At 61.0% G+C, this 23,441-nt stretch overlaps 3 protein-coding genes across 6 annotated transcripts; 1 reads left to right on the top strand and 2 right to left on the bottom strand.

Moving 5' to 3' along the window:
- Nucleotides 1–1,364: 1,364 nt before the first annotated feature.
- LOC309804663 (UPF0449 protein C19orf25 homolog) lies at nucleotides 1,365–7,430 on the bottom strand. The gene is made up of 3 exons (XM_082622102.1): nucleotides 7,380–7,430; nucleotides 7,045–7,176; nucleotides 1,365–3,055 (listed from the first exon to the last, which is right to left on the bottom strand). The coding sequence occupies exons 2-3, from the start codon at nucleotides 7,172–7,174 to the stop codon at nucleotides 2,826–2,828; spliced, it is 360 nt and encodes a 119-aa protein (XP_082478228.1). The 5' UTR covers nucleotides 7,175–7,176; nucleotides 7,380–7,430; the 3' UTR covers nucleotides 1,365–2,825.
- A 2,748-nt stretch (nucleotides 7,431–10,178) lies between these two features.
- Nucleotides 10,179–16,114, bottom strand: PCSK4 (proprotein convertase subtilisin/kexin type 4; the record flags this gene model as incomplete). Its single annotated transcript, XM_082621987.1, is given in 18 exon segments — nucleotides 10,179–10,762; nucleotides 10,907–11,029; nucleotides 11,376–11,500; nucleotides 11,687–11,866; nucleotides 12,124–12,241; nucleotides 12,309–12,412; nucleotides 12,491–12,591; nucleotides 12,894–13,022; nucleotides 13,026–13,106; nucleotides 13,194–13,366; nucleotides 13,541–13,629; nucleotides 13,726–13,748; nucleotides 13,752–13,802; nucleotides 13,880–14,005; nucleotides 14,079–14,084; nucleotides 14,088–14,171; nucleotides 15,530–15,634; nucleotides 15,920–16,114. Coding segments are annotated over 18 exon segments (2,286 nt in total). The 3' UTR covers nucleotides 10,179–10,289.
- Nucleotides 16,115–16,950: 836 nt separating this feature from the next.
- On the top strand, nucleotides 16,951–22,243 carry REEP6 (receptor accessory protein 6). Of its 4 annotated transcripts, none has more exons than XM_082620768.1 (5): nucleotides 16,951–17,211; nucleotides 19,989–20,082; nucleotides 20,165–20,303; nucleotides 20,509–20,714; nucleotides 21,229–22,243. In XM_082620768.1, exons 1-5 carry the CDS (start codon nucleotides 17,097–17,099, stop codon nucleotides 21,824–21,826), a joined length of 1,152 nt encoding a protein of 383 aa, XP_082476894.1. In that variant the 5' UTR covers nucleotides 16,951–17,096; the 3' UTR covers nucleotides 21,827–22,243. The 4 variants fall into 4 exon arrangements, with proteins under 4 accessions (XP_082476894.1, XP_082476896.1, XP_082476897.1 ...); XM_082620770.1 differs by having other exon boundaries at nucleotides 20,509–20,677; nucleotides 21,229–21,361; XM_082620771.1 differs by lacking the exon at nucleotides 21,229–22,243 and adding an exon at nucleotides 20,891–21,202 and having other exon boundaries at nucleotides 20,509–20,677.
- Nucleotides 22,244–23,441: the final 1,198 nt, after the last annotated feature.

Below are 23,441 nucleotides of genomic sequence, written 5' to 3' on the forward strand. Positions count from 1 at the left end.
GAGGCGGAGGGGGAGCCCCGGCACACCTGCACGAAGAGCCGCCCACCGCCTCCCTGCAGAACCCGGCTCTGGGCGGGGCTGCTCTCGGCTGCCCCGCGGATCTGCAGTCACAGTCGCCCTGCAGAGCTTCTCCTGGGGCCGGGGACCCTGTGCCGGCGTCCGTCCCTTCTCTGAGAGGAGGGGGATCAGGGCTGAGTCAAGAGGAGGTGCTGGAGGGGCCCCATCTCCACCCCGGGGGCCACCGACTGTCCCTCCCCTCCCTCGGACACTGTGCCGCCGCTGAGACACACAGACTCGCTGCAACCTCTCCCTCACACCCGACACACCGTCCTGCAGGACAGGCGCCAGGACTCTGCCTGAGGGCCTGGACGCAGCGCACGGGAAGGGCTGCACCATGTGCCCCTCCTGTGGAGGGCCAGCCGGCAGCAGCGGAGGAGGCCGGGGGCTGAGCAGGGTGCCAGGAACCGGGCCCCCAGGCGGATCAGGATCAGACGCGTCTCAGATACCGGCCGCCCCCGGACCCCAGTCCCCGTCAGTAGCCAGAAGGGCGGGACTGGGGGGTCTTCCGAGCACCTTCTTAGATATGGGGGCTGAAGGATGCTGCGCCCCCACCACAGGCCAGCCTCCCCTGGAAAAGGGGGACCCACCCCAGTTCGCCCAGCCATGAGGGCCGGGGTGGGAGCCCCCCGCACTGGGAGACCCGGGCGGCGCTCTGGCCGCTGTGTGCCTGTCTCCCCACGTGGGCCGTGGGGTGAACTCCCAGAGCTACCTCTAGGCAAGCAGCGCGGCCACCATGACTGGGGGCAGAGGACCCTCCCCGGCCGCCCCCGCTGCCCTCTGTCTGGCCCAGGCATTCTCTCCCCAGGCCGGGGCCATCCTGTCAGGGCCACCTCTGCCAGGGCCACCTCTGCCTTTTCCAACCCCTGCAGCGGGGCCAGCCACACCTCATCACCCAGCCCAGCAGGCCAATGGGGGCCCAGGGCACTGAGAAGATGGGCTTCCTGGAGGAAGGCACTGGTGGTTGCTGGACAGTCATCTGAGGCAGGAGCTGGAGGACCAAAGTCTGAAGCCCTCAGGATGCCGCCCGGCCACCCGCTGAGGGGACACAGGGCACCCACTCCCAGACCTCGGCCCAGGGGCAGACAGACACCACGAGCTGGGTGCTGGATTTGGTGCATCACCTGACCCCTGCCACCCTGCCGGCTGCCGCCCGAGCCCAGCTGTCTAGGCTCCCCCTCTACCCTGCGTCTCCCTCCTGGGTCTGCAATGCCACCGGACATGTGTAAATACGTACAGCCCCGTCCCATCCCGTCCCCCCAACCGTAAAGCCATCATCTGGCGGAAGGAGGCCGCGGAACCAGGCGTCTCACATGCACCTTTAATAAACAGCTATTGAGTTGCGCTCCACAATGCCTGCGCCCGTTTCCAGAGGGGACAAGCCGGGTTGGGGGTCCACGTGCCGCCTGCAGAGCCTCGCTGCCCACAACCACGAGGACGCGAGGGGACGCCCGAGGGCTGAGCCCCAGCGTGACCCGGGGGTGCAGGGAGAGTGCTCAGAACAGGCACAGGGGGAGGCACCCGGCAGGAGTCAGTGGAGTGTCTCTGCCTGATGCCGGGGGGATCCGGAGGGTGGACAGTGCCCCAAAGACAGGCGGCCCCACCCGGAGGCCAGGCCGGGCAGGGAGAGGGGAAGCAGCTCACCCCAAGGACCCGCTGTTAGCCAGCGCACCCTGGAGGAGGCAGCCCGGCGTCCACTGCTGCCACTAGAGACAAGCCCGCACTTTCTTGACACCTGAGCCTCTAAGGTCAAGTCTCCAGTTTTGGGGTCTCTGAGGGTGAAGCAGACACTTTTTCTTCCTGGGATGCGCAGGGTCTCCCTTGTCAGGGCCCTGCGTGCTGGGTCCCAGCACTGCCCTGAGCTTCTGGGGACCCTGCAAAGGAGCAGTATATGAGGGCACCGTTCAGGCAGCTACACACGGGGATTTCATCAGAGCGACTCGGGCTCACCCACGACGGGCCTGGCTCCGGGGCCACCTCCCGCCGGCCTACTGCTTCTCTGCTCTTCATGGGATGGGTGTTTTAGGGTGATGCCCTTTTCAAGATCCTCTCCTGCCCCACCACCCACCTGTCCGCAGACGAAGGTGCACGGACAGGAGGGCAGCTGGGTGATGGCCCGGGGCAGTGGACTGACCACCACGTCCTCTCATGGCGCCCCCGTGTGACAGAACCCCACAACTGACGGACGGACAAGTGCCCTGGGGGAGCACCCAGGCCCTGGGTCGGGGTGCCGGGGGCCCTGAGGGGTGGCACCCACCGCGAGGCCCCATCTCAGATCTGGGCCCTGGGGCGGCCACAGCTCCTCACATAACCTTAGCCACTACGTGTCAGGGAGGACACTGAACTCCCCTCCCTCTTCTGGGACCCCTGGGGCCCCCCAGTTCACACAGAGACGGCAGAAGCAGAGGGTGAGTCCCACCAGTTCAGCCTGATGGGGGGGGGCAGTGAAGCAGGGTCGCCAGAGGAAGGAAGGGAGGATGGACGGAGGGCCCTTGGGGGCTGGGCCCCGCAGAAAGTCCAGTTGGGGCTCCTCAGGGCGAGGGGCATGCGCACAACCTGGACCTCACCCTCGGGGAGCGGCCTGTGCCTGGCTGAGGCAGCCTCACCCCCTGGGTGGGCTGTGTCTCCCGGGGTCTCTGGGTGCCAGGCGTGTCTAGGCCGCGGAACAGAGAGCCTGGACCCTGGTTCCGGGACCCAGGGGCCAGGTGTCAGGTGAGGTGCGCCGGGCCAGGTGTCGAGCGGAGGCCCCGAGGCCCCGGGGAGCCGGGTCAGCCCAAGGAGGTGGTGGCCGCGGCACCCGGCAGAGCCACCTGGCCCACGTGGCTGACCTCCTTCTCCAGCTCCTCGCGCGCCCGCCACAGCTCCTCACGCCGCTGCTTCAGCTGGGCGCCCGCACGCCACAGCCGCTGGTTCGTGGCCACGTAGACCCGGCTCTGCTGGTACAGCTGCTCCTGCTGGGCCTCAGTGTCCTTGGCCCTCCCAGAGGGGGCTGGGGGCTCTGGGGACAGGACATGGCAGCATCACTGCCTGCTGGCCACACAGGGGACTCAGTTTACCCCCCAAAGAAAGCAGTGGACCGAAGGGGACAGGTCACAGTAAAGGCCAGACTCCACCGTCCCTCGGCCCCACCTGGGAGTGGGCTCCAGCTCCTGGAAAGGGCCTTGACCCTGACCATGAGCCAGCCGGCCTCACCTGTGCTCTCAGCAATCAGGGAGGTGAGAGGAGGCCAGGAGGGCATGGACGCACATTTCCCAATGACCACGCTTCCTAAAGGGCGTGGCGGGGGGCGGGGGGACCAGGGCAGGAAAAGCACAGGTTTCAGGGCCACCTGGAGACATGTCAAGGTCCTCTCTGCTCTGCCTGGTTCCCTTATCTACAAACAGGCCCAGAAACGCTGGCATTTAACTAAAAATCACTTTATCTGCTTTAGTAACAAGGTGGGAAAGGCCAGACAGTGCACACGGAGGCCAGGTATAGCCTTAGATGTTGAACACGGGCCGGCAGGCGAAGCCCCTAGCCCTCGAGTGGCCCCAGCACTGCTCATGGGGGAACTGGGCCCAGGATCCTTAAGTTGCGGCTCAAGTGGCCTCTGAAGACCCAGCCGCGGGCCAGGGATAAATACAGCTCCTGTTCCTCGGGCTGCCCCGTCCAACACGACGTTCCAAGTGATGGAAACGCCTAGCTAAGCCACCAAGGGCTCCTGAGCCCTTGAAATGTGGCCACATGGAACAAAGAACGGAATTTTCTTTTTTTTACTATTAAGAAAAAAAAAATTGTCCCACAGCCGCGTGTAAATCAGTGAAGTTAGAACACTCCTTCACACCATACACAAAATAAACTCAACATGGCTCAAAGACTTAAATATAAGATGTGACACGATACAACTTCGAGAAGAAAGCACAGGCAAAACATTCTCTGACATAAATGGTACCAATATTTCCTTAGGTCAGTCTCCCAAGGCAACAGAAATAAAAGCAAAACTGGGACTTCCCTGGTGGTCCAGTGGTAAAAAATCTGCCTTCCAATGCAGGGAATGAGGGTTTGATCCCTGGTGGGGGAACTAAGATCCCACATGCCGCAAACTACTGAGCTTGCGCGCCTCAACTAGAGCTCATGTGCCGCAAACTACAGAGCCCACGCACCCTGGAGCCCAGGCACCACACTAGAGAGAAGCCCGCGTGCCTCAATGAAGATCCCATGTGGCACAACAAAGACCGAATGCAGACAAAAATATATAAATAAATGAATAATAGAAATAAAATAATAAATAATAAACAGATGGGGCCTCATCAAACTCACAAGCTTTTGTACAGCAAAGAAAACCATCAAAGAAAAAGTCAACCTATGGAATGGGAGAAAATATTTGCAAATGATGCGACTGACAAAGGCTTAATCTCCAAAATATACAAACAGTTCATACAACTAAATCAAAAAAACAAAACAGCCCAATCAAAAAATGGGCAGAAGACCTAAATAGACATGTCTTCAAAGAAGACATACAGATGGCCAACAGGCACATGAAAAGATGCTCAACATTGTTAATTATTAGTGAAATGCAAATCAAAACCACAATGAGGTATCAAGTCACACCAGTCAGAATGGCCATCGTTAAAAAGTCTACAAACGGGGCTTCCCTGGTGGCGCAGTCGTTAAGAATCCGCCTGCCAATGCAGGGGACACGGGTTTGAGCCCTGGTCCGGGAAGATCCCACATGCCGCGGAGCAACTAAGCCCGTGTGCCACAAGTACTGAGCCCGCACGGCACAACTACTGAAGCCGTGTGCCTAGAGCCCGTGCCATTGCAGTGAGAAGCCACACACTGCAACAAAGAGTAGCCCCCGCTCGCCGCAACTAGAGAAAGCCCGCGCAGAGCAATGAAGACCCAACGCAGCCAAAAAAAAAAAAAGTCTACAAACAATAAATGCTGGAGAGGGTGTGGAGAAGAGGGAATCCTCCTACACTGTTGGTGAGAATGTAAGTTGGTGTAGCCACTGTGGAAAACACTATGGAGGCTCCTCAAAAAACTAAAAATAGAGCTACCATATGATCCAGCAATCCCACTCCTGGACATATAGCCAGACATGGAAACAACCTAAATGTCCATCAACAGATGAATGGATAAAGAAGATATGGGTGTGTGTGTGTGTGTGTGTGTGTGTGTACACACACACACACACACACACACACACAGGAATACTACTCAGCCATAAAAAGGATGAAATAATGCCATTTGCAGCAACATGGATGGACCTAGAGATTATCATACTAAGTGAAGTAAGTCAGAAAAAAAAGGACAGAAACTATATATCACTTATATGTGGAATCTAAAACATGACCCAGGGCTTCCCTGGTGGCACAGTGGTTGAGAGTCCACCTGCCGATGCAGGGGACACGGGTTCGTGCCCCGGTCCGGGAGGATCCCACGTGCCGCGGAGCGGCTAGGCCCGTGAGCCATGGCCACTGAGCCTGCGTGTCTGGAGCCTGTGCTCCACAACGGGAGAGGCCACAACAGTGAGAGGCCCGCGTACCGCAAAAAAAAAAGAATCCGCCTGCCAATGCAGGGGACACGGGTTTGGGCCCTGGTCCAGGAAGATCCCACACGCCGTGGAGCGGCTGGGCCGGTGCACCACAACTACTGAGCCCGCGCTCTAGAGCTCATGCTCTGCAACAAGAGAAGCCACCTCAGCAAGAAGCCCACGCACCACAGCGAGGAGTGGCCCCCACTTGCTGCAACTAGAGAGAGGCCTGCGTGCAGCAACGGAGACCCAGTGCAGCCAAAAATAAAATAAATAAATTTAAAAAACCCACAAAACACCATTCACTTTGTAGCAGTACACCATATATACTCAATAAATATTTGTTAATCAATAAATATTTTTAAAATTTAAAAAATAAAAAAAATAAAATATGACCCAAATTGGACTTCCCTGGTGGCCCCGTGGTTAAGACTCCACACTTCCACTGCAGGGGGCATGGGTTCGATCCCTGGTCGGGGAACTAAGATCCCACATGCCGAACAGCGCTGCCAAAAAAAAAAAGAAAAGAAAAAAAACAACCCAAATGAGCTTATCTACGAAACAGAAACAGACTCACAGACATAGAGAACAGAACTGTGCTTGCCAAAGGGGAGGCGGGGCGAGGAAGGGACGAACTGGGAGTTTGGGATTAGCAGATGTAAAGTATTATATACAAAATGTATAAACAACAAGGTCCTACTGTAGAGCACAGGGAACCATAATCAATATCCTGTGATAAGCCATAATGGGAAAGAATATGAAGAAGAATGTATATGTATGTATAACTGAGTCACTTTGCTGTACATCAGGAGTTAACAAAACATTGTAAATCAACTATACTTGAACTTTAAAAAAAGACACAAAGACAAACCCAAAACAAACAAACAGCAACAAAAAAACAAAGCTCCAAAGCGTTTCTCACTTTCTATCGTCCCACAAGCCTTAAATATTGAATGTTTCTACCCACTAGAATGGCCCGAGGGCAGGCACTTCCCCACCCCCTTGGCCACGCCGCGCAGCAGGAGGGATCTGAGTTCCCCGACCCGGAAGCGAACCCGTGGCGCCTGCAGTGGAAGCGCCGAGTCTTCACCATTCGACCGCCAGCGAAGTCCCAGGCACTTCCATCTTTTTTGAGCACCTATCCACCTCAGTGCTTAGACCAGAACCTGGCCCACAACAGGTTCTCAATGAAGGTTTGTTGAATGAATAAACGAACGTCACAGAGTGGAACACAAAATTCACCCTACAACTGTATGCCACTCATGTGCTTCCAACCTTCTGAACAACGGGTGGACACACGTTTTCTGCAAAAGGCCAGACCTACGTATTTTTGGCACTGTAGGGCCAGACAGTCTCCGTCCTGACTACTTAACTCTGTCAATATGTCTTAAAGGCAGCCAGGCGCTTCCCCCGCCCCTTCCTGCTGGGGTCTCTGGGCCGCCTCTCCCCTGCCCGACCTGGGCTCCCCTTACCTTCCCGGGCCACGGCGGTGAAGACTAGGTCCTCGGCGGGCGCCCCCCGCACGTCTTCCAGAATCTGCTCCACCGTGGGGGGCGCCGGGCGGGTGGGCAGCACCACGCGCTTCTTGGCCTTGGAGCCCATCCCTGCAAGTGGGAGAAGGGAGCGTGGAACGGGCCGTTCCTGCCGCCCAGCGAAACCTACACGCACTCCGGAACCCCGCTCCCGGGGAAGCCCGTCCTGCCCCGCTCCTCCCAGGGCCGAACTGCACAGGGCCAGGGGGTTCAGCCTCCGTCTCCACCCAGGTCCCAGCTTCCCGCTGAAGCTCCCAGCGCAACCGCCGCCTCACCTGGCGCCAAGCCTTCAGCCTCAACCGCGGCCCAGTGGCCATTTCCGCTTCCGGTTGGCGCGCGGACCCATCCTACAGGCCCGTGACGCGCACTTCCGGCCGGCTCCCGCCTGCCGCGAAGCCACGCCCCTCTTAAAGGGGCCGGGCACGCGAGGGTACGGGTACCATCCGAGCAGCGAAGTTGACTGGACCAGAACTAGTAAAGACGCGACATCATCCTCCCCGCGCCGGGCCTGGAAGCCCAAGGGGTGGGCGTAGGGTCCAATCCCGGCTCTTCTCGCTGCCTAACAAGGCATCCGAAGCCCGGTTTTCTGCAAAAGGGGGACACGGCCCCCAACCCACGTGGCTGTCGTGGGAACAACGTTACTGTGCAGCCCACGCCAGGTGGCGGGCGGACAGCGAGCGCTCCGTGAATGCCAGCTGCGCCAGCCCCAGCGAGGTGGCCAGGGGCGTAGCACGCGCGTCTGGTCCGGCCTCCCAGATCCCCTAGAGGGTCGCCTCTCCTGTCTCTAAAACCCCCTCCCCACCGGGGTGGGGGCGTAGCGCTGGACGGTGATCTTGGCCCCTCCCCTCTTGGGTAGCAGGGGAAGAATGGCTCAGAGCCCCGGGAGGTTTTTGAGTTTCTAAACAACCTTATAAAAAGTGACTTATAGGGAATTCCCTGGCGGTCCAGTGGTTAGGACTCCGCGCTCTCACTGCCGAGGGCTTGGGTTCAATCCCTGGTGGGGGAACTAAGCTCCCACATCCCAGAAGCCACAAGGCGCGGCCAAAAAAAAAAAAAAAAAAGCAATTTACACGCCATAAAGTCCACCTGTTTAAAGTGTACAAGTCAATGGTTTGGGAATATATAGAGAGATCTGTTCTGGACGTTTCACATGAGTGGAATCACACACCGTGTGTCCTTTTATGCCTGGCTTCTCTCACTGAGCATCGTGTTCTCCGGGTCCATCCATGTCGTAAGGAGTGTCAGTGCTTCACTCCTTCTCATGGCTTAGTGATGTTCCCATGTGTGGATGGACCACACTGCATCTATTCATTCACCTGTTAATGGACATTTAGGCTGTTTCCACATTTTGGCTGCTGTGAATCATGCTGCTGTGAACATCCTTGCACAGGTTTTTGTGTGAATGTGTCTTTAGTTTTCTCGGGCACGTACCCGGCAGCAGAATCGCTGAGTCCTACAGTAACTCTATGTTTAATTGTCTGTGGAACTATTTCCCAAAGTGGCTGCCCCAAGATGGCATGTTTTGGGCACTTACTATGTGCCAGGCGGGAAAACTACCTCTTTGGATCCTTGAGAGTATTTGGTGAGGCAGGTTAATGCTGTTGCACGGGTGCAGCCACTGAGGCTCTGAGAGGGAGGCCAGGTGCCTCTGGACACACAGACTGGACCTAACTTCAGAACTAGGGGCTGAGCTTGGTGGGACTCTGGGGGGCGTGGGCAGGACTCGGAGGGCAGCTGGCTGTCTCCCCTCCCTCACTAGCCACCTGCTTCCATTGGGTCCAGCTGCAGCCCTAGACAGAGCCTCATTCCCTTCACGGCTTGAGGCTGGCCAACCTGGGCCTGATGGCCAAGGAGATTCCCAGGGGCCCAGGGCCACTGGATACGGGGGCTCTCTCTGGGGCTCCTGAAACAAACCAGGACCGCGCCTTGGAGTTCAAGTGAAGCCCATGGTCAAGGCACAACCAGCCTCCACTTTCTTGTGGTAATTGCCTTCCCGCTCTGAAAATCAGGAGGAACATGTCCCCACCCCACCTGTGTGTGTGAGGACAGAGGAGGGACTCTTACTAACTCCATCCATGCCCTACCTCACCCCCATCCCCACACCCCTGCACCTCAGGATCCTCCTTCTGTTCCAGAGAGGTGGAGAACCCATTTTCCAGATGAGGAGGTCGAGGCCTGAAGGAGTGAGATCAATGTACCCCAGCTCATAATTCCCTCAGCCTCCCAAAGACCTCAGAAAATAGACAAAGGTGTAATTACTGGAAGCTGGTAGACAGGCTGAGTGGATGGAACGCTGTGTGAATTGTCAACTGCAAATTGCACTTCTGTTAGTTCTCGGCATTAAAGAGAAACTCACGCATAAAGATGGAAGAGGAGGGCTTCCCTGGTGGCGCAGTGGTTAAGAACCCGTCTGCCAATGCAGGGGACATGGGTTCGAGCCCTGGTCCAGGAGGATCCCACATGCCACGGAGCAACTAAGCCCGTGCGCCACAACTACTGAAGCTCACGTGCCTAGAGCCCGCGAGCCACAACTACTGAAGCCCGCGCCGCAACAAAGAGCAGCTCCCACTTGCTGCAACTAGAGAAAACCCACACACAGCAACAAAGAGCCAACACAGCCTAAATTTTTTAAAAAAAAGATGGAAGAGGAGCCAGAGCCACAGGAGGCCAGGCCGTATCGTGGGGCCTCAGAGGCTTTGCAGCACATGGGCGGGTATCACTTGGGACCCTACCCCACCCCACCCCCAGAACCCCAGGTGACCCCTTCTCCAGGGACAGACGCCCAGGGGAAAGCAGATTCCACATGATACGCAGGGGACTCCCGCAATCATGACATGGAGAAGGGGCCAGTGCCCCAAAGGAGCCCACAGACTTGCACCTCCTATTCAACCTTTATTTGCAAACTCTGAGGTTGCACGTGGTACCTGAGACTCTGGACGGTGTCATCTGCTCTCCTTCCCGCTTCCCCCATTCTGGGAAGGGAAGGGATGGTGGTCACTGCCAGACTCTGCCCCATCCTACCCTCTCCCAACCCAAACTGTGCAACGAGACTTCTCTCTCTCTCTCCCCCTCTTTCACCGGGACCTGCCAAGTCCGGGGTGCAGGGTCCCACGGGGTGCCCGTTTGGACACGGGGCAGCGGTGCCCACCAGGGACCTGGGTGGAGGCACATGCTGGCTGTCCTTGTCAACCAGCTCCGGGTTCCAGCTTGCAGCGGGGTCTGGAGTGGTGATGGGAGTGGCCCGCCGCTCCGGGGGGTCCCACCCATGGTGGCAGGCAGCCTACGTACGAGGAGGACACGGCAGAGGAGGGGGCTCCCGAAGGCCACGGCCAGCAGGGCCAGCACCATGGCCTGGGCCGGACCGCGGCGGCAGGGGCAGGCGGTCGCGGTGGGCTGGGGGGACCCTCAGGGGGGTCAGGTCCCGAGCAGGAGCCCTGCTGCGCGTCCAGCATGGACGGCGGGGGGCAAGCAGTACAGTCCAGCAGGGAGCTGCCGCGGCAGGTGTAACAGGACGAGTGGCAGCTGGAGCAGACCCGCAGGGCAGGTGCGGCTGGGCGCCCCGGTTCGGCCGTCACCGCCTGCTGGGTGTGGTTGAAGTACCTCGGTGGGCAGTAGGCGAGGCAGAGGTGGCCCAGGATGTAGGCAGGGCTCTGGCATTCTGCATGAGGGAGGGACACGTCCACCAGCCTGTGAGGCCGCGACCTGCAGCCCCGGCCCGCCCGTCCCCCTGCCCCAGGCCGCACACGCATGCTGCCCGCCTGCCGCCTCCCAGCAGGTGGGCCATGTGGCACCGGGCACTCACCCTGGCACGGCCCCTCTGTGTCCCGCTGCACACACGCGTTGCTGGTCACCTGGGGGCCCGAGGGCCGCGCCGTCATGTCCTCGGCCGTCCCATAGAGCAGCAGCGTGTAGCGGTACAGCGTCCCTGGGCAGGGGTCATGGTGGGCATGGGGAAAAGAGGGAAAGGCTGTTGGCAGCCTCGTCCTGCCATTCTGGGCCCCCACCCTCCTCAGATCCCTGGACTCAGATGGTGCCCAGGGTCGCCCAGTACCCTCTGCGCGCTGGTAACTGGACACCTCCTGCCCCTAATACCTGAACCCCTACTGTGCACTGGTAACCAAACACCTATTACATGCCAGCCCTGTGTGCTCAGTCTCTCGGAGGACACCAGCGGGAGCCCTGTGCCTTGGGCTTGAAGGCAGTAAGGAGACCGCCAGCTCCAGAGCATGGGGCAGGTGGGGCTCGAGCCCCAGCCTGTGCCCAGCTCTCACCGGTGTTGAAATAGTAGCCCTTGTTCTCCAGGACCAGGGTCCACAAGCCGCGTGGGTCCTCATCCCAGAAGTGGGTAGACATGAAGATCCAGTTATTGTAGCCTTGGTCACTGACGTCAAAGGGTCTGGGACAGACAGGCACGCAGGGGAAGGAGGGGGGTTTCACAACCACAGTCCTGACCGGCCGTGAGCACAGTGTCTGTGATGCCAAGGGGTGGGGTCCAGCCCGCCTGACCCCACGGGGCACTTGTCTCCTCCTCGTGGGGTCGCTCAGGAGAGAGAGTTTGTGGCCCGGTGCCCTGCCCCCGCACCTGATGGCCACAAGCGTGGAGCGGGTGCCCATGGGGCTGGTGAGCGAGATCTCCAAGTCCCCACGGCAGCTGTAGGACAGGGACAGCTGCACCTGCACGTGCTCCAGCGAGCGGATGTAGTTGGTGTGGCCGAAGCAGGCTGACACGTTCTTCCTCACCTGCGTCACCCGCAGGATGGGGCTGGGGGCTGCGGCACGTGAGGTGAGGGCCCCTCCTGCTGGCCTGCTGGGGGATGGGCGGCCAGCAGGCAGGGTCTGGGCTCAGATCCTGCCCTCTCCTTGTACAGATGGCTGAACTGAGACCTCGGGCCTGCCTCCACATGTCCACCCACCAGAGTGGTAATGACAGGGGTTGGGGGGAGAGGTCTGGGGACGTGGCAGTGGGGATGTGGCTGGGGTTAGATGTGGGCGTGAAGGTGGGCAGAGGAGGGCGCTCACGTGGGGGTGTGCACGATGCGAATGATGCATTTCTTCTGGGGCTGTGTGGGCAGCCACGAGCGAGCCAAGTCCACCAGCAGCCCGGCGTCCAGCAGTCCGTAGCCGTAGTGGTGGCTCACTGCGTGGAGGGGCGTGGTCATCACCCTGTGGGCGTGGCGTCCCCAACCCCGCCTGTCCTGCCGCACCTTGGCGCCCCACGCCGTTGGTCCTCCAGTCCTCAGCCTGGAGCTGCGCTGGCCTGGACGCCCGGACCACCAGATGCTGCATGTCCCTCCACGTCAAGAACGGGCTGGGGGTGGGTGAGGGAGGGTGAGCCGGGGCCACGCTGCAGAGCTCTGGCAGTAGGGGGGACCCCTCCGTCACCTACTTGGCCTCCAGAGCCAGGGCGATCATGCCCGTAGCCAGCGGGGCGGAGGCCGAGGTGCCCGTGTGCTTGTCCGTGCACCGGTGGTGCAGGTCTGTGGTGACCTGGGGGCACAGAGAGGGACTCAGGAGCCTGGTGCACAGGAAAACCCGGCCCTTGTTCAAAACGGCCCAAGCGCTCCAAGGAAGAGGCACCTCAGAGCACGACAGCAGGCCTGGGGCCCTGAACACAGCCGCCCAGCTGCCAGCCCTGCCTGGGAGACACGAGGGCATGTGAAGGGGCGCCAACCATGGGGCCTGGTCCCTTGAACCCAGTCTGTATACCAGACACGAACCGGGCAGCCCTGGGAAGAGACAAGGTGGAGGACGGGAGGGAAGGCAGGGCACCGGGTGGGGCGGGCGCTCACGATTCGGGGGTCGGCAGCAATGCCACTGCTGCAGGTAGTGGTGAGCGTGGAGGCGCAGGCCTCGCTGCACCAGGGAACACGGCCCTGCTGGGTGGTGCTGCCCACCGAGAGTGTGTGGATGCTGTTGGCTTAGCCATCACAGTTGCAGTTGTCATAGTGCAGGCCACCGTTGCCCGACGCCCAGATGAAGAGGCTGCCCAGCCTGCCTCGGCCCTGCAGATGGAGAACCAGGCCAGAGACGGGGACGGGGTGTGGGCCTCGCATGCTGGCCCAGGCCCTCCGTGCCCCATACCAGCTCACCTTGGTCACGCCACGCCTGAAGGCCTCTTGGGTGAGGATGCCCGGGCTGTCCACTGTGCGGCCGTCGTCCTCAGGGCCCCAGCTGGCGCTGTAGATGTGGATGTGCTGCGGCTGCAGGTTCAGTGACTGGGCCTCGATCATGTCAGTGATGGTGCCGTCCAGCATGCGCACCCCTGCACAGGCGGCCTTGGTGAACATCCCGCCTGCGCCCTGCACTCTCCCTGCCCTGGGGATGGAGGTGTCTGTGGGGGTTTCAGCTCTCCCCGACCCTGAGCCTGTGGCCCTGACATGGCCCAGTGGCTAGTGTGGGGCCGAGAGGCGCCCTGCCACCCTCCTGGCCTGAGTACCTCCGATTCGGGCATTGTAGGCGATGCCAGCACCACAGAACCTGTTGTTTGCTGTCGCTGCCACCTCCCCAGCACAGCGGGTCCCATGCCTGGCGCCAGGGCAGAGACAGGTGCCCGTCACAGCCCCTTGGCCCCTCGTAGGGTAGCAGGGGCTGCCCCCATGCCCTGTGGGATGCCGGGCTCACCGGTTCTCATCGCTGAGTGTGTATCACGGCTGGGGGCCCAGGTCATAGTCATTGAAGTCATAGCTGGCTAGGGGGTCCTGGGGGGTGGAGACATGAGGAGCTGCGACCAGCCGTGGGACCTGGGGCAGCCCCCACCCTAGCCCCACAGGCTCACATAGTTGGCCCAGAGGTCTGGGTGGTCCTTCTCAATGCCGTCCAGGACAGAAACCACGATGCCCTGGCCAGACAGCCCCTGGCTCCAGACGTGCAGGATGTTCAGGTCCGGCTGCACCTCCTTGTTCTGTGCAAGGCGGGGCCGGGGTCAGTGGGGCTCTGGTCTGGCCTGACCCCGCTGCCCAGCCCGGCCAGCTCACCATGTACTACTGCTTGGAGAACCAGGGGTCCGTGGACACCACCAAGGAGTGTTTCACCCGCCGCTGCACCGTCTGCTGCTGGAACCACTGTACCTGGGGGCGGGGAAACCACACCATGGGAGGGCCTGGACCCACGAGCAGCCCACCCTCCTCCCAGCTTCCTGCCGTCACACCAGGCTGCTTTGGAGGGCCCTGTCCCTCAGCCCTTCCACCAATTCCTGGTCAAAGGGCCCAAATCTGCTTCCAGGGTCTGGCGTCGGCCTCTTCCCTGGATCTGCCAAGGGGCAGCGGTGTGAGGCTGAGGCTTAGTGTGTCTGGGCTGTCACCTACTTGGCCTGGGGCCCACGTGGTGTGCGATGGGGCCAGGGACCCCGTGTTTGCTGGGGCTGCTCTTGGGGGTCCCCGTGTGCCTGGGGCTCTGCCTCCGGAGGGGACTGAAGCCCTCAGAGCACCCATCCCCTGTGGCCCACAGACATGTGGTGGCTGCTATTCAGGGTGGCTGCTGCTCCTGGGGTCCCAACCCTGCTCCCATCCCCATCCCTGTTCTAGAATCCCTCTCTCTAAGACATGCCCATATCCCCTTGCAGTATTCACTTCTCTCGACCACACCCTCCCTGGTGCAGGACACCCCTGTATGGCTACACCCACCTCCTCCCTGGTCCTCCAGCAGCCCTGCCCTGCTGCCTCTCTACAACCCATTCTTGGCACACTGCAGCATTACTCTCTGTGGAACCCGTGCCTGTCCACCACCTCTCCAAAGTCCAGAAGGCCCCCTGCCTGTCTGGCCCCCAGCAACCTTCCTCTGCTGCAGCCACAGTGGCTGCCTCACCCCAGGGCCTTTGCACATGCCCTTCTGCCTGCCCCAGGCCACCCTTTCTCAGACCTTTGCCCTTTCCCCCTTTTCCTTGTTCTGCTCCCAGTACCCCCCCAACCTGGTTGATGTTCCCCCGTCCCCATCTCAGCAATCAGGGCCATCTTCTCCCCATTTGCTCAGCTCCAGATCCTGATTTCTCTTTGTCCCACACATCCAATCCATCAGCAAGCCCTGGCCTCCGTCCTGCAAACCACGTCTCGAACCAACCACTTCTCTCTGTCCCCGTGCTCCTGGTGGGGTTTCCAGCTGTCATGCTTCTTGCCTCCTTGCCAATCAGCCCCCCCTCCCCCAGCCCAGCCTCTTTATGGGGTACCTGGGAACTTTGATGTTTCAGGGTGAGATAGAGGAGGGAAGGGGAGGTGGCAAGTATTGTTGACAGTGCACCTGCCCTGGGATGAGTGCCCTGCACAGATCTTCCCCATTTGGCTCCCCACTGTATAGACTAGGGGGCCAAATGGACACCAAGACTCAGAGAGAGCTGGTGACTTGCCGAAGGTCACACAGTCATTTATTACAATTACAAGAATAACGAGAGGTGCTGACATACCTCAGGGGGCAGCCTCAAGGCCAGGCTCACCTTGGGGTCTTTCTTCAGACGCAGGCGGTGGCCCCAGTGTGGGGTCAGGGAGTGCTGGACCATGCCCCGGTGCCGCAGATGGAAATACTGCCCATCAGGGAAAATCTGGGAATAAAGGGGAGCAGCTGCATGGCTGGGACCTGGTTCCCCTGATGGATGGAGTCCCTCCCAGGACAGGGGCCAGCCCCCCTTCCTTACGTTTCCCACAACCAGGTGCCCAGGTGGGAGCTTCAGATGCCCTCTGAGGGTCCCAGGATCTGGAGATGGTCTAGGCAGTAGTGAGCTGGGGCGTCCTTGATACCTGGGGAACCTAGCGAGGGACCCTCTTATCTGCCGGGGTCTGGGGTCGTCCAGCCCCCGCCCCCTCCTCTCAGTCCGGGTCCCACCCACCGGCCCCAGGTTGACGAAGCCGAATTTGCGCGCCAGGCGCTCGATTTCCTGGTAACCCTGGGACACCCGCACGGCCCAGCTGCTGACATAGATGGGAGCCCGGGGTGAGGCCCAACCCACAGCCATGGGGCCAACGAGTGCCAGGCCCAAGGCCAAGGTCAGGCGCAGCCAGAGAGCACTCCGGGCGGGCCTCATGCCGGCGGGGGCGGGGCCTCAGGAAGCCCCACCTCCTGGCCAAACCGCCGAGATGGCCCAAGCGCCCGCCCCGCCCCAGGCGCCATAGCAACCCCTGAAAGCCTTCAACTCCCAGGGGACCTTGCAGCTCCCCAACTTGATGGGCGCGAAGATCTGACAGCAGGGTGGGGGAGAAACATGCCTACCCTGTTCTTCCGCAGACTCGAACCCTCTGGAGCCTCAGTCTTCCCATTTGTACAATGATTCCCCAATTCTTCTGACCCAGAGGTGCGTGTTCACTGTTGCTATAATTGACCCCGCCCCTGATTTTGCCCCGTCCACTTTCCTATACACCCCCTCCCCCTAGAATAAGCCTTGCCTCCTCCCCGGTCCAACCAGAATTGCTCTTTCGAAAAAGTCCCACCTCCTCAGTTTAGCTCCGCCCCACCCTGCCTTTCAGATTCCGTCCCTCCTCCTTTACGTTCAGCCCCGCCCCTTCTCTGTTTTTGCTAATGAATCTCTTCTCGTTTCTCCAATCAGCTCTGGCCTTTCTCCAGCCCCTCCCACCAGCTCCGCCTCCCGAGCACTCTTCTCTCCTCACCCAGCTCCGCCCACAACGGCTCAGTCAATAATCCCCGGCCATGACCCCGCCCCTCCAATCAGCTACGTCCCGCTCCCGCTGGGCCAATCGGCGCCCTCAGCCCCCGCGCCCCGCCCCCTTCCTCCAAAGTCGCGGCTGCGACAGCCGCGGCCGGCCCTGGGGCAATACGGCGGAGGAGATGGGGCAGGCCCCACCTCCTTTGTCCTCCCTGCTCTCCCATTGGCCAGAGCCGGGGGCAGGAGGCGGAGACCAGCCTGGGGCCGGAGACCAGCCGGAGGGCGGAGAGTGGCTCAGGGGTCCGGCGGTGCGGCTCCCGTGGAGGGAAGGCAGCGCGCACGCTCTACGGCAGGTTCGCGGGGTGGCGGCCAAGTTCAAGCTGCCAGCCCCGGACCCGCCGGTGCCATGGATGGCCTGCGCCAGCGCTTCGAGCGCTTTCTGGAACAGAGGAATTTGGCCACCGAAGCGCTAGGGGCGCTCGAAGCCAAGACCGGTATCGACAAGCGGTACTTGGCCGCGGGTGAGCCGTCGGGGGGCTCTCGGGGCCGCCGCCCCATTTCGCCGACGGGCACACTGAGGCCCTGGGCCACCGGGGCCTCAGACCTGCACCCTCCGGCCAGCTCTGGCTGCGGGGTCCAGCTCAGGCGGCGGGGCGCGCCCACAGTTCAGGGAGGAGACTGAGATCCTGGGGAGGGGTCGTGGACCGGGACCTTGGGTCTACCCGCAGCCCCTCCCCGCCCCCGCTGTGCGACCTCGGTCGAGGACCACCCCCTCTCTCGGCCCCGCAGCCGTCCTCTGCCCCCTCCCTCCGGGTCCTGGGTGCCCGCCAGGCAAAAGTCCGGTTCTTCCAGTTGTCCTGCTGGCCCCGGGGGAGGACGGGGCAGGTAGGCAGCCAGTGCCCCGCCAGTCTTGCCACCCTCTTCCCGGATGGACTCCAGCATGGAAGCAAGTGTAGAGATCTTCCCGTTTTCCCAGGGGATGCTCCAGACGTGGAGGGGAAGGGTCACTTCCACCTCCCCTCAGGTTGTTTTCCTGCTATCACCCCCTACCCCCGCCCTTGGCCTGCCCTCTCCCCTCCCCCGTCCGGAGTTGGGTTGTTTGACTCCTGTGGTGGGGTTGAAGAAAGGTTGGATGGGGGCCACGGAGAGGGAGGTCCAGCCACCCCGATTGTCACTTCCATTCCAGTTCCTCCTCTGCCTCTCTCCTCAGTGACCTTGGGTGGCCCCTGCCACACTCTGAAACTGTCCAGTAAGTGTCCCTTAAGTGCCTCCCCTCTTTTTTGGTGCTTCAGACCCGACTGCCCTCTGCCACCTCTTCCAGGAAGCCCCCCTGGAATGAATCACAGGACACTTTGTTCGGACACTGGGGGGCAGCTCTGGCAGAGGACATGCCACGTGTTTTGAGCACCTGTGTACAGATCCTTGGAATCCCCTTTCCTCCCATTTCCCTGCCAGCTGGGGGATTCCCATGCCAGACAGCCCAAGGAAGGTCCAAAACCTGTCCCCGCAGGTTCCTGGTGCCCAATCTGTGTCGGGTCAGCCAGGGACCTGCCCCTGGGAGCAAGCCCTTGACCTCCTGCCTGGTTTTCAACATCCCCAATACCAGTGGGCGGGGAATTTAGGTCATAGAACACAGGGGAGGGGCCTGTTGGGAGGGGCCTGCTGGGTAGGCTGGGGGGTCACAGGGAGGAAACTGAGGCCTGGAGTGGGAGGCTGCCCCTGCTGTCTGCCCTGTCTGGAGCATCCACCCCCACCCCACCCCCACCCCATCTGCTGCTGATTGGACTGTCCCCGCCCATGTCCAAGGTCATCCTCCCTTTGCTGAGGCTGCAGGAATAGGGATTGAGCGGAGAGAGGCCCTGGGAGAGCTGCTTCTCCCCAACTAGCAGCAATCGCCAGGGAAGGGGTGCCATTTCCCCCATCCCCTCTCCCAGATGTCGGAACCCTTGGGCCCCACCGGCCTGAGTCGGCCAAAATACCCCTTCCCAGGTAACCGAGGAGGAAACCCAGAAGAGGCAGTGACCAGGCCTCCTAGGGCCAGCTGGGGATTCCCTTCCCTCTCCTGACCCCAGACCCCCGGGATAAAGGCTAATGCAGGTGAAGGGGAGGGTGGAGGGGACTCTGCCCTTTGGTCCACTGGTGGCCTCTGTCTCTCTCTCTGCAGATAACAGCCTGGAGGTGGGGGAAGAGGCTGTAAATGCTCCCAGGAGCCAGAGGCTCCCCGAGTGACCAAGCATGAGCCTCTTCCGCCACCCCCACCCCCAGCTTCTGTTTCGTCCTGGCTGTTGAATGAGACAGCGGGGAGGGACAGAGACCTGCACACAAGAAGTGCTTCATAAATGCAGCAGCGACCATTATGATTTCAGAGTGGCTAACACTCCTGGCCCCCATCCCCCACACCCTTCTCCTCTGAGCCCTCATTGCTGGGAGTGTGCTTGGGCCGCCAGAAGGGGTTCCCTAGACGTGTAGGGCGGGGTCCCTTCTACTGAGTCTTGTTTAGCTAACTCCACAGCAGCCCTAGGAGACAGGGCCACTACCCGCCCCACTGACAGTTGGGGAAACTGAGGCTGCAAGCAGAGAGACACTTGCTAGGTGTCTCATAGTGGGTGAGAGCTCCCCTCAGTCAGGGGGACTCTCAATACTGTGCTTTGCATCCTCCCACTAAGACAAGGGCTCTCAGAGGGGGCCGTGCAGCCCCCAGGAGACACCAGGCGATGTCTGGGGACATCTGATGGTCACGACTGTGGGGGGCTCCTGGCATCAAGTGAGTGGGGACCAGGGATGCTGCTCCACACCCCAGATGCAGTGCCCAGGGTGGTTCCCCCCGCCCCAGAATCAGCAGTGGTGAGGGGAAGAGACCCTGGACTAAGAAAAAAGTTAGAAATTGTTGCCTTTCCCCGCTCTCCAGGAATCGTGTCTTGGTCTTTCTCCCATTTACTTGTATTCAAACTCTAGCCTCTTGTGCTCAGCCCCTCCTATAGGACCCAGAGTGAGGCGGTTATAATTGCAGAGATCACATATTCATTCAACAAACACGGGGCAGCCACTCGGTACAGACCAGTCCTGAGGTGCCGGCCTGCCCTTGGGAAGCTCACAGTCCCGTGGTGGAGACTGACATGTTAGTGGGGTTCAGGGCCACGATGAGGGTTGCCCAGGCGCTGCAGGGCAATAACTCCTCCTAGAGGGGCCGCTGAGGCTTCTGGGAGGAGTGATGGATGCAGGCTGCATGGGCCAGGCCAAGGGGGCTCTGGAGACTGGGCTCAGCACGTGCAACCCACACCCAGCCCCCTCTCCGCAGGAGCCGCCACTCTGCTAAGCCTGTATCTTCTGTTCGGGTATGGGGCATCTCTGCTGTGCAATCTCATCGGCTTTGCATACCCCGCATATGCTTCGTGAGTGCCCGCTGGTTTGGGGGTGCGGAGGGGGTGCGTCTGGGGCTCTGAGCAGCCCCTGACCCTGCCTTGCCTCCCCCAGGATCAAAGCTATCGAGACCCCAAGCAAAGAGGACGACACTGTGTGGCTTACCTACTGGGTGGTGTATGGCCTGTTTGGGCTGGCCGAGTTCTTCAGCGATATACTCCTGTCCTGGTTCCCTTTCTACTACGCGGGCAAGGTGAGCAGCACCCGGGACACACCGTGGCGGCTGGGGTTCCCAGGCCCATCCCCAGGGGTGTCTGACGGGGGAGGCCAGGCCCATCCCCGGGGGTGTCTGATGAGTGTGGCCAGGTCCACCCCAGCCCAGCGTCTGATGGGGGAGACCCCCCCCAACCCAAGGCACAGAGTGGGGGCTGAGTGTAACTCCTGCCCTATGTCCGCAGTGCGCCTTCCTGTTGTTCTGCATGGTTCCTGGCCCCTGGAACGGGGCTCACATGCTGTATCACCGCGTCATACGTCCACTGTTTCTAAAGCATCACGAGGCCGTGGACAGCTTCGTGAGCGACCTCAGCGGGCGGGCCCTGGACGTGGCAGCTGGAGTAACGAGGGACAGTGCGTGCTCACAGGGCGAGGGGTGTCTGTCAATCCGGTCTGTGTCTGTCTGTCTGTCTCCTGGCTCCCCCTGCCCCACTCACCTTCATTCCTGTCTGCTGTCCTCCTGACTCTGACTGGCCTCTGTCTGGCGTCTGGGCCGCCTCCGCTGGGTGCTCGCTAAATCTTCCCCTCTCACTGTCCACCTCTGTCTCCTACGCTCTCCGGAACCAGTCCTGCAGGCCCTGGCCCGCAGCCGGGCTCTCATCACCCCGGCGGCTGTGGCAGTGGGCCCCTCACTGCCCTCGGAGCCGACTGTACGTAATGCCCGCCCCTGGGAGGTAGGGTGGGCCCACACGTGTGTGCGCGCGTGCGTGTGTGCATGCGTGTGTGTGTGAGTGCCTGCACCTGCCTCTCTCCCTGCCAAGGCCAGCTGCTGGCCGCTCAAGTGAAGCTGGCCCCCGGCAGTCCCCAGCAGCCTCTGTCCCAGTCTCCACCGGCTTAGCACAGCCCTTGGGCCCCTGGACACAGCCAGACCCGCCTCACTCACCCCCAGGGTGCTCTCTCCACAGCCAAAGCAAGCGTGACTCAGCTCCGGAAGAACAGGTGAAGTCCCTGCCCAGCCCCTGTGCAGAAAAGCTGGCCGGCCAGCTGGAAGACGCGTTACACTCCAAGTCCTCCATGGATTCCCCAGCCGACTCCCCAGTGGAGTCCACCACCAGCCCCTCGTCCCCAAGCAAGCCAGCCCTCAGGAGCTCCACCAACTTGGGCCACTCCCAGCCTCAATCCCCCGCCACTGGCTCTGCCAATGGCACCCAGCTGCCCGGCAAGCTCCGGAATGGTCTTCGATCTCGAGCCAACTCCTGCAGCCAGCCCCAGGCCCTAGGGCAGCCCCAGGCTCCTGGGCAGTCCCAGTCCCCCCGACAGCCCCAGGTCCACAGCCAGCAGCGCGCCCAGCCCTCCATCACTTCCTCAGGCCCTTCCCAGACGGCCCACCGGTCCTCAGGCTCCGCGCAGCGTCCCAGCACCTCCTCCAGCCAGGGACCCCCCCCTTATGCAGTCTCCCAGTGGCATCACCATCCTTCCTCAGCCCCCCAACAAGACCCCCGATGGACCAGGGGCCTCAGCCCCCAAGTCCAGCAGACGGCATCAGAAACGGCCCGTAACTAAAGCCACCAGCAGCACCTCGGTGCCCAAGCTGCCCGTCTCCTGCCAATCCGAGTCCACCACTGAGGTCACCTGCATCTGGCCCCACCACACACACGGGTTCCACTACCTGCAGCACTGCTGGCGGCTGAAACACCTGGCCTGCGAGGGAGGGCTCAGTAAAGCTCATCTGGACCAGCCTTACCTCACCGTCTGTCCGCTGGGCTCTAGGGGGCGGGGCTTCTTGGGCACAGGGTCTCCTCCAACCGGGGCAGGTGCTGGGCAGCCCCACTTTACAGATGAGAAAACCGAGGCTCAGACTGGAGGTCTCACCAAGTGGCTGAGAAGGACACGAGCCCGGGCAATCCTTGTCCTCACACTTTCTCCCGTCCTGGGGTAGCTCTCAGGCCCACTCACCACAATCCCCTTCTCTTCTTTTTGGCCGTGCTGTGCGGCATGTGGGATCTTAGTTCCCTGCCCAGGGATCGAACCCATGCCCCCTGCAGTAAAAGCACGGAGCCTTAACCACGGGACCGACCGCCAGGGAAGTCCCCACAATCCCCTTGTTGTGAAAACTTCCAGACAAGTAAGCTAGAGGCAATAGCCCCACGTCACTTGCGTTCCCTCTAGAAGCAGATGGTGGGGCAAGAATTTGAGTACAAGTCCTTTACGTGGGATGGACCCCAGGAAGAGCCAAAAGGGAGAAGATTGAGGTGGGAGGGGAAAGAAGCCAATAAAGCAGGTGTGGCTAAACCCAGCACACCTGCCAGCGTGTTGCTCTCCCTCCGATGTTGAATGCACACCTGAGACTTATCCTGTCCAGGTGCTGAGGTGCTGGATCCATCACCCTGCCGGTCACTGAGGGGAGCGGTGGTCCTTCACTCCACCCAGCGCCCCCGCAGGCAGCGCAGGGGCCAGGGCCAGGCAGCCTTCAGCAAAGAGGCCCCGGGAGGCTGGCCATGGAAGTCAGCCTGGCCTTCATGGAAACTGGGAGGCAGGAGCTGGGTGGGCATGGGCAGGACCTCCTAGGACCTGCCGTTGCTTTCCTTTGTGAGGCCAGCACAACCCTGATTGTAAAAACAGGCAGATGGCTTCCCTGGTGGCACAGTGGTTGACAGTCCACCTGCCGATGCAGGGGACACGGGTTTGTGCCCCGGTCCGGGAAGATCCCACATGCCGTGGAGCGGCTGGGCCCGTGAGCCATGGCCGCTGAGCCTGCGCGTCCGGAGCCTGTGCTCCGCAACGGGAGGGGCCACAACAGTGAGAGGCCCGCGTACCGCAAAAAAAAAAAAAAAAAAAAGGCAGAGACAGAACAAGTAAGGAATGTGATGCACCTGTCATGTGGATATAGACACAAAAACATCTAAGCAAAAAATAGCAAATCCAACCCAACAGGATATGAAAAACAAGAACACTCTCCCCCCACTGCCCCGTTCAACTTCATGTCCCCGGAAGCACAGCCTGAGTTGGAGGCCGGGGGGTGGGGGGAGCTGAGTGAAGCAGTGTTGGTGGTGGGGGTCTGGAGCTGGTAGTGCACCTGGAATCGGCCCCCCTGGAGCCCAGGGGCCCGTGTTTTGCGCCTCCAGATCTGTCAGTCACTGGTTTCAGCCCACCCCCGGGGAGGGAGCCTTAACCCCAC

This window comes from Mesoplodon mirus, assembly GCF_964341445.2.
Source record: "Mesoplodon mirus genome assembly, chromosome: 5".
Taxonomy (NCBI): Eukaryota; Metazoa; Chordata; class Mammalia; order Artiodactyla; family Ziphiidae; genus Mesoplodon; species Mesoplodon mirus.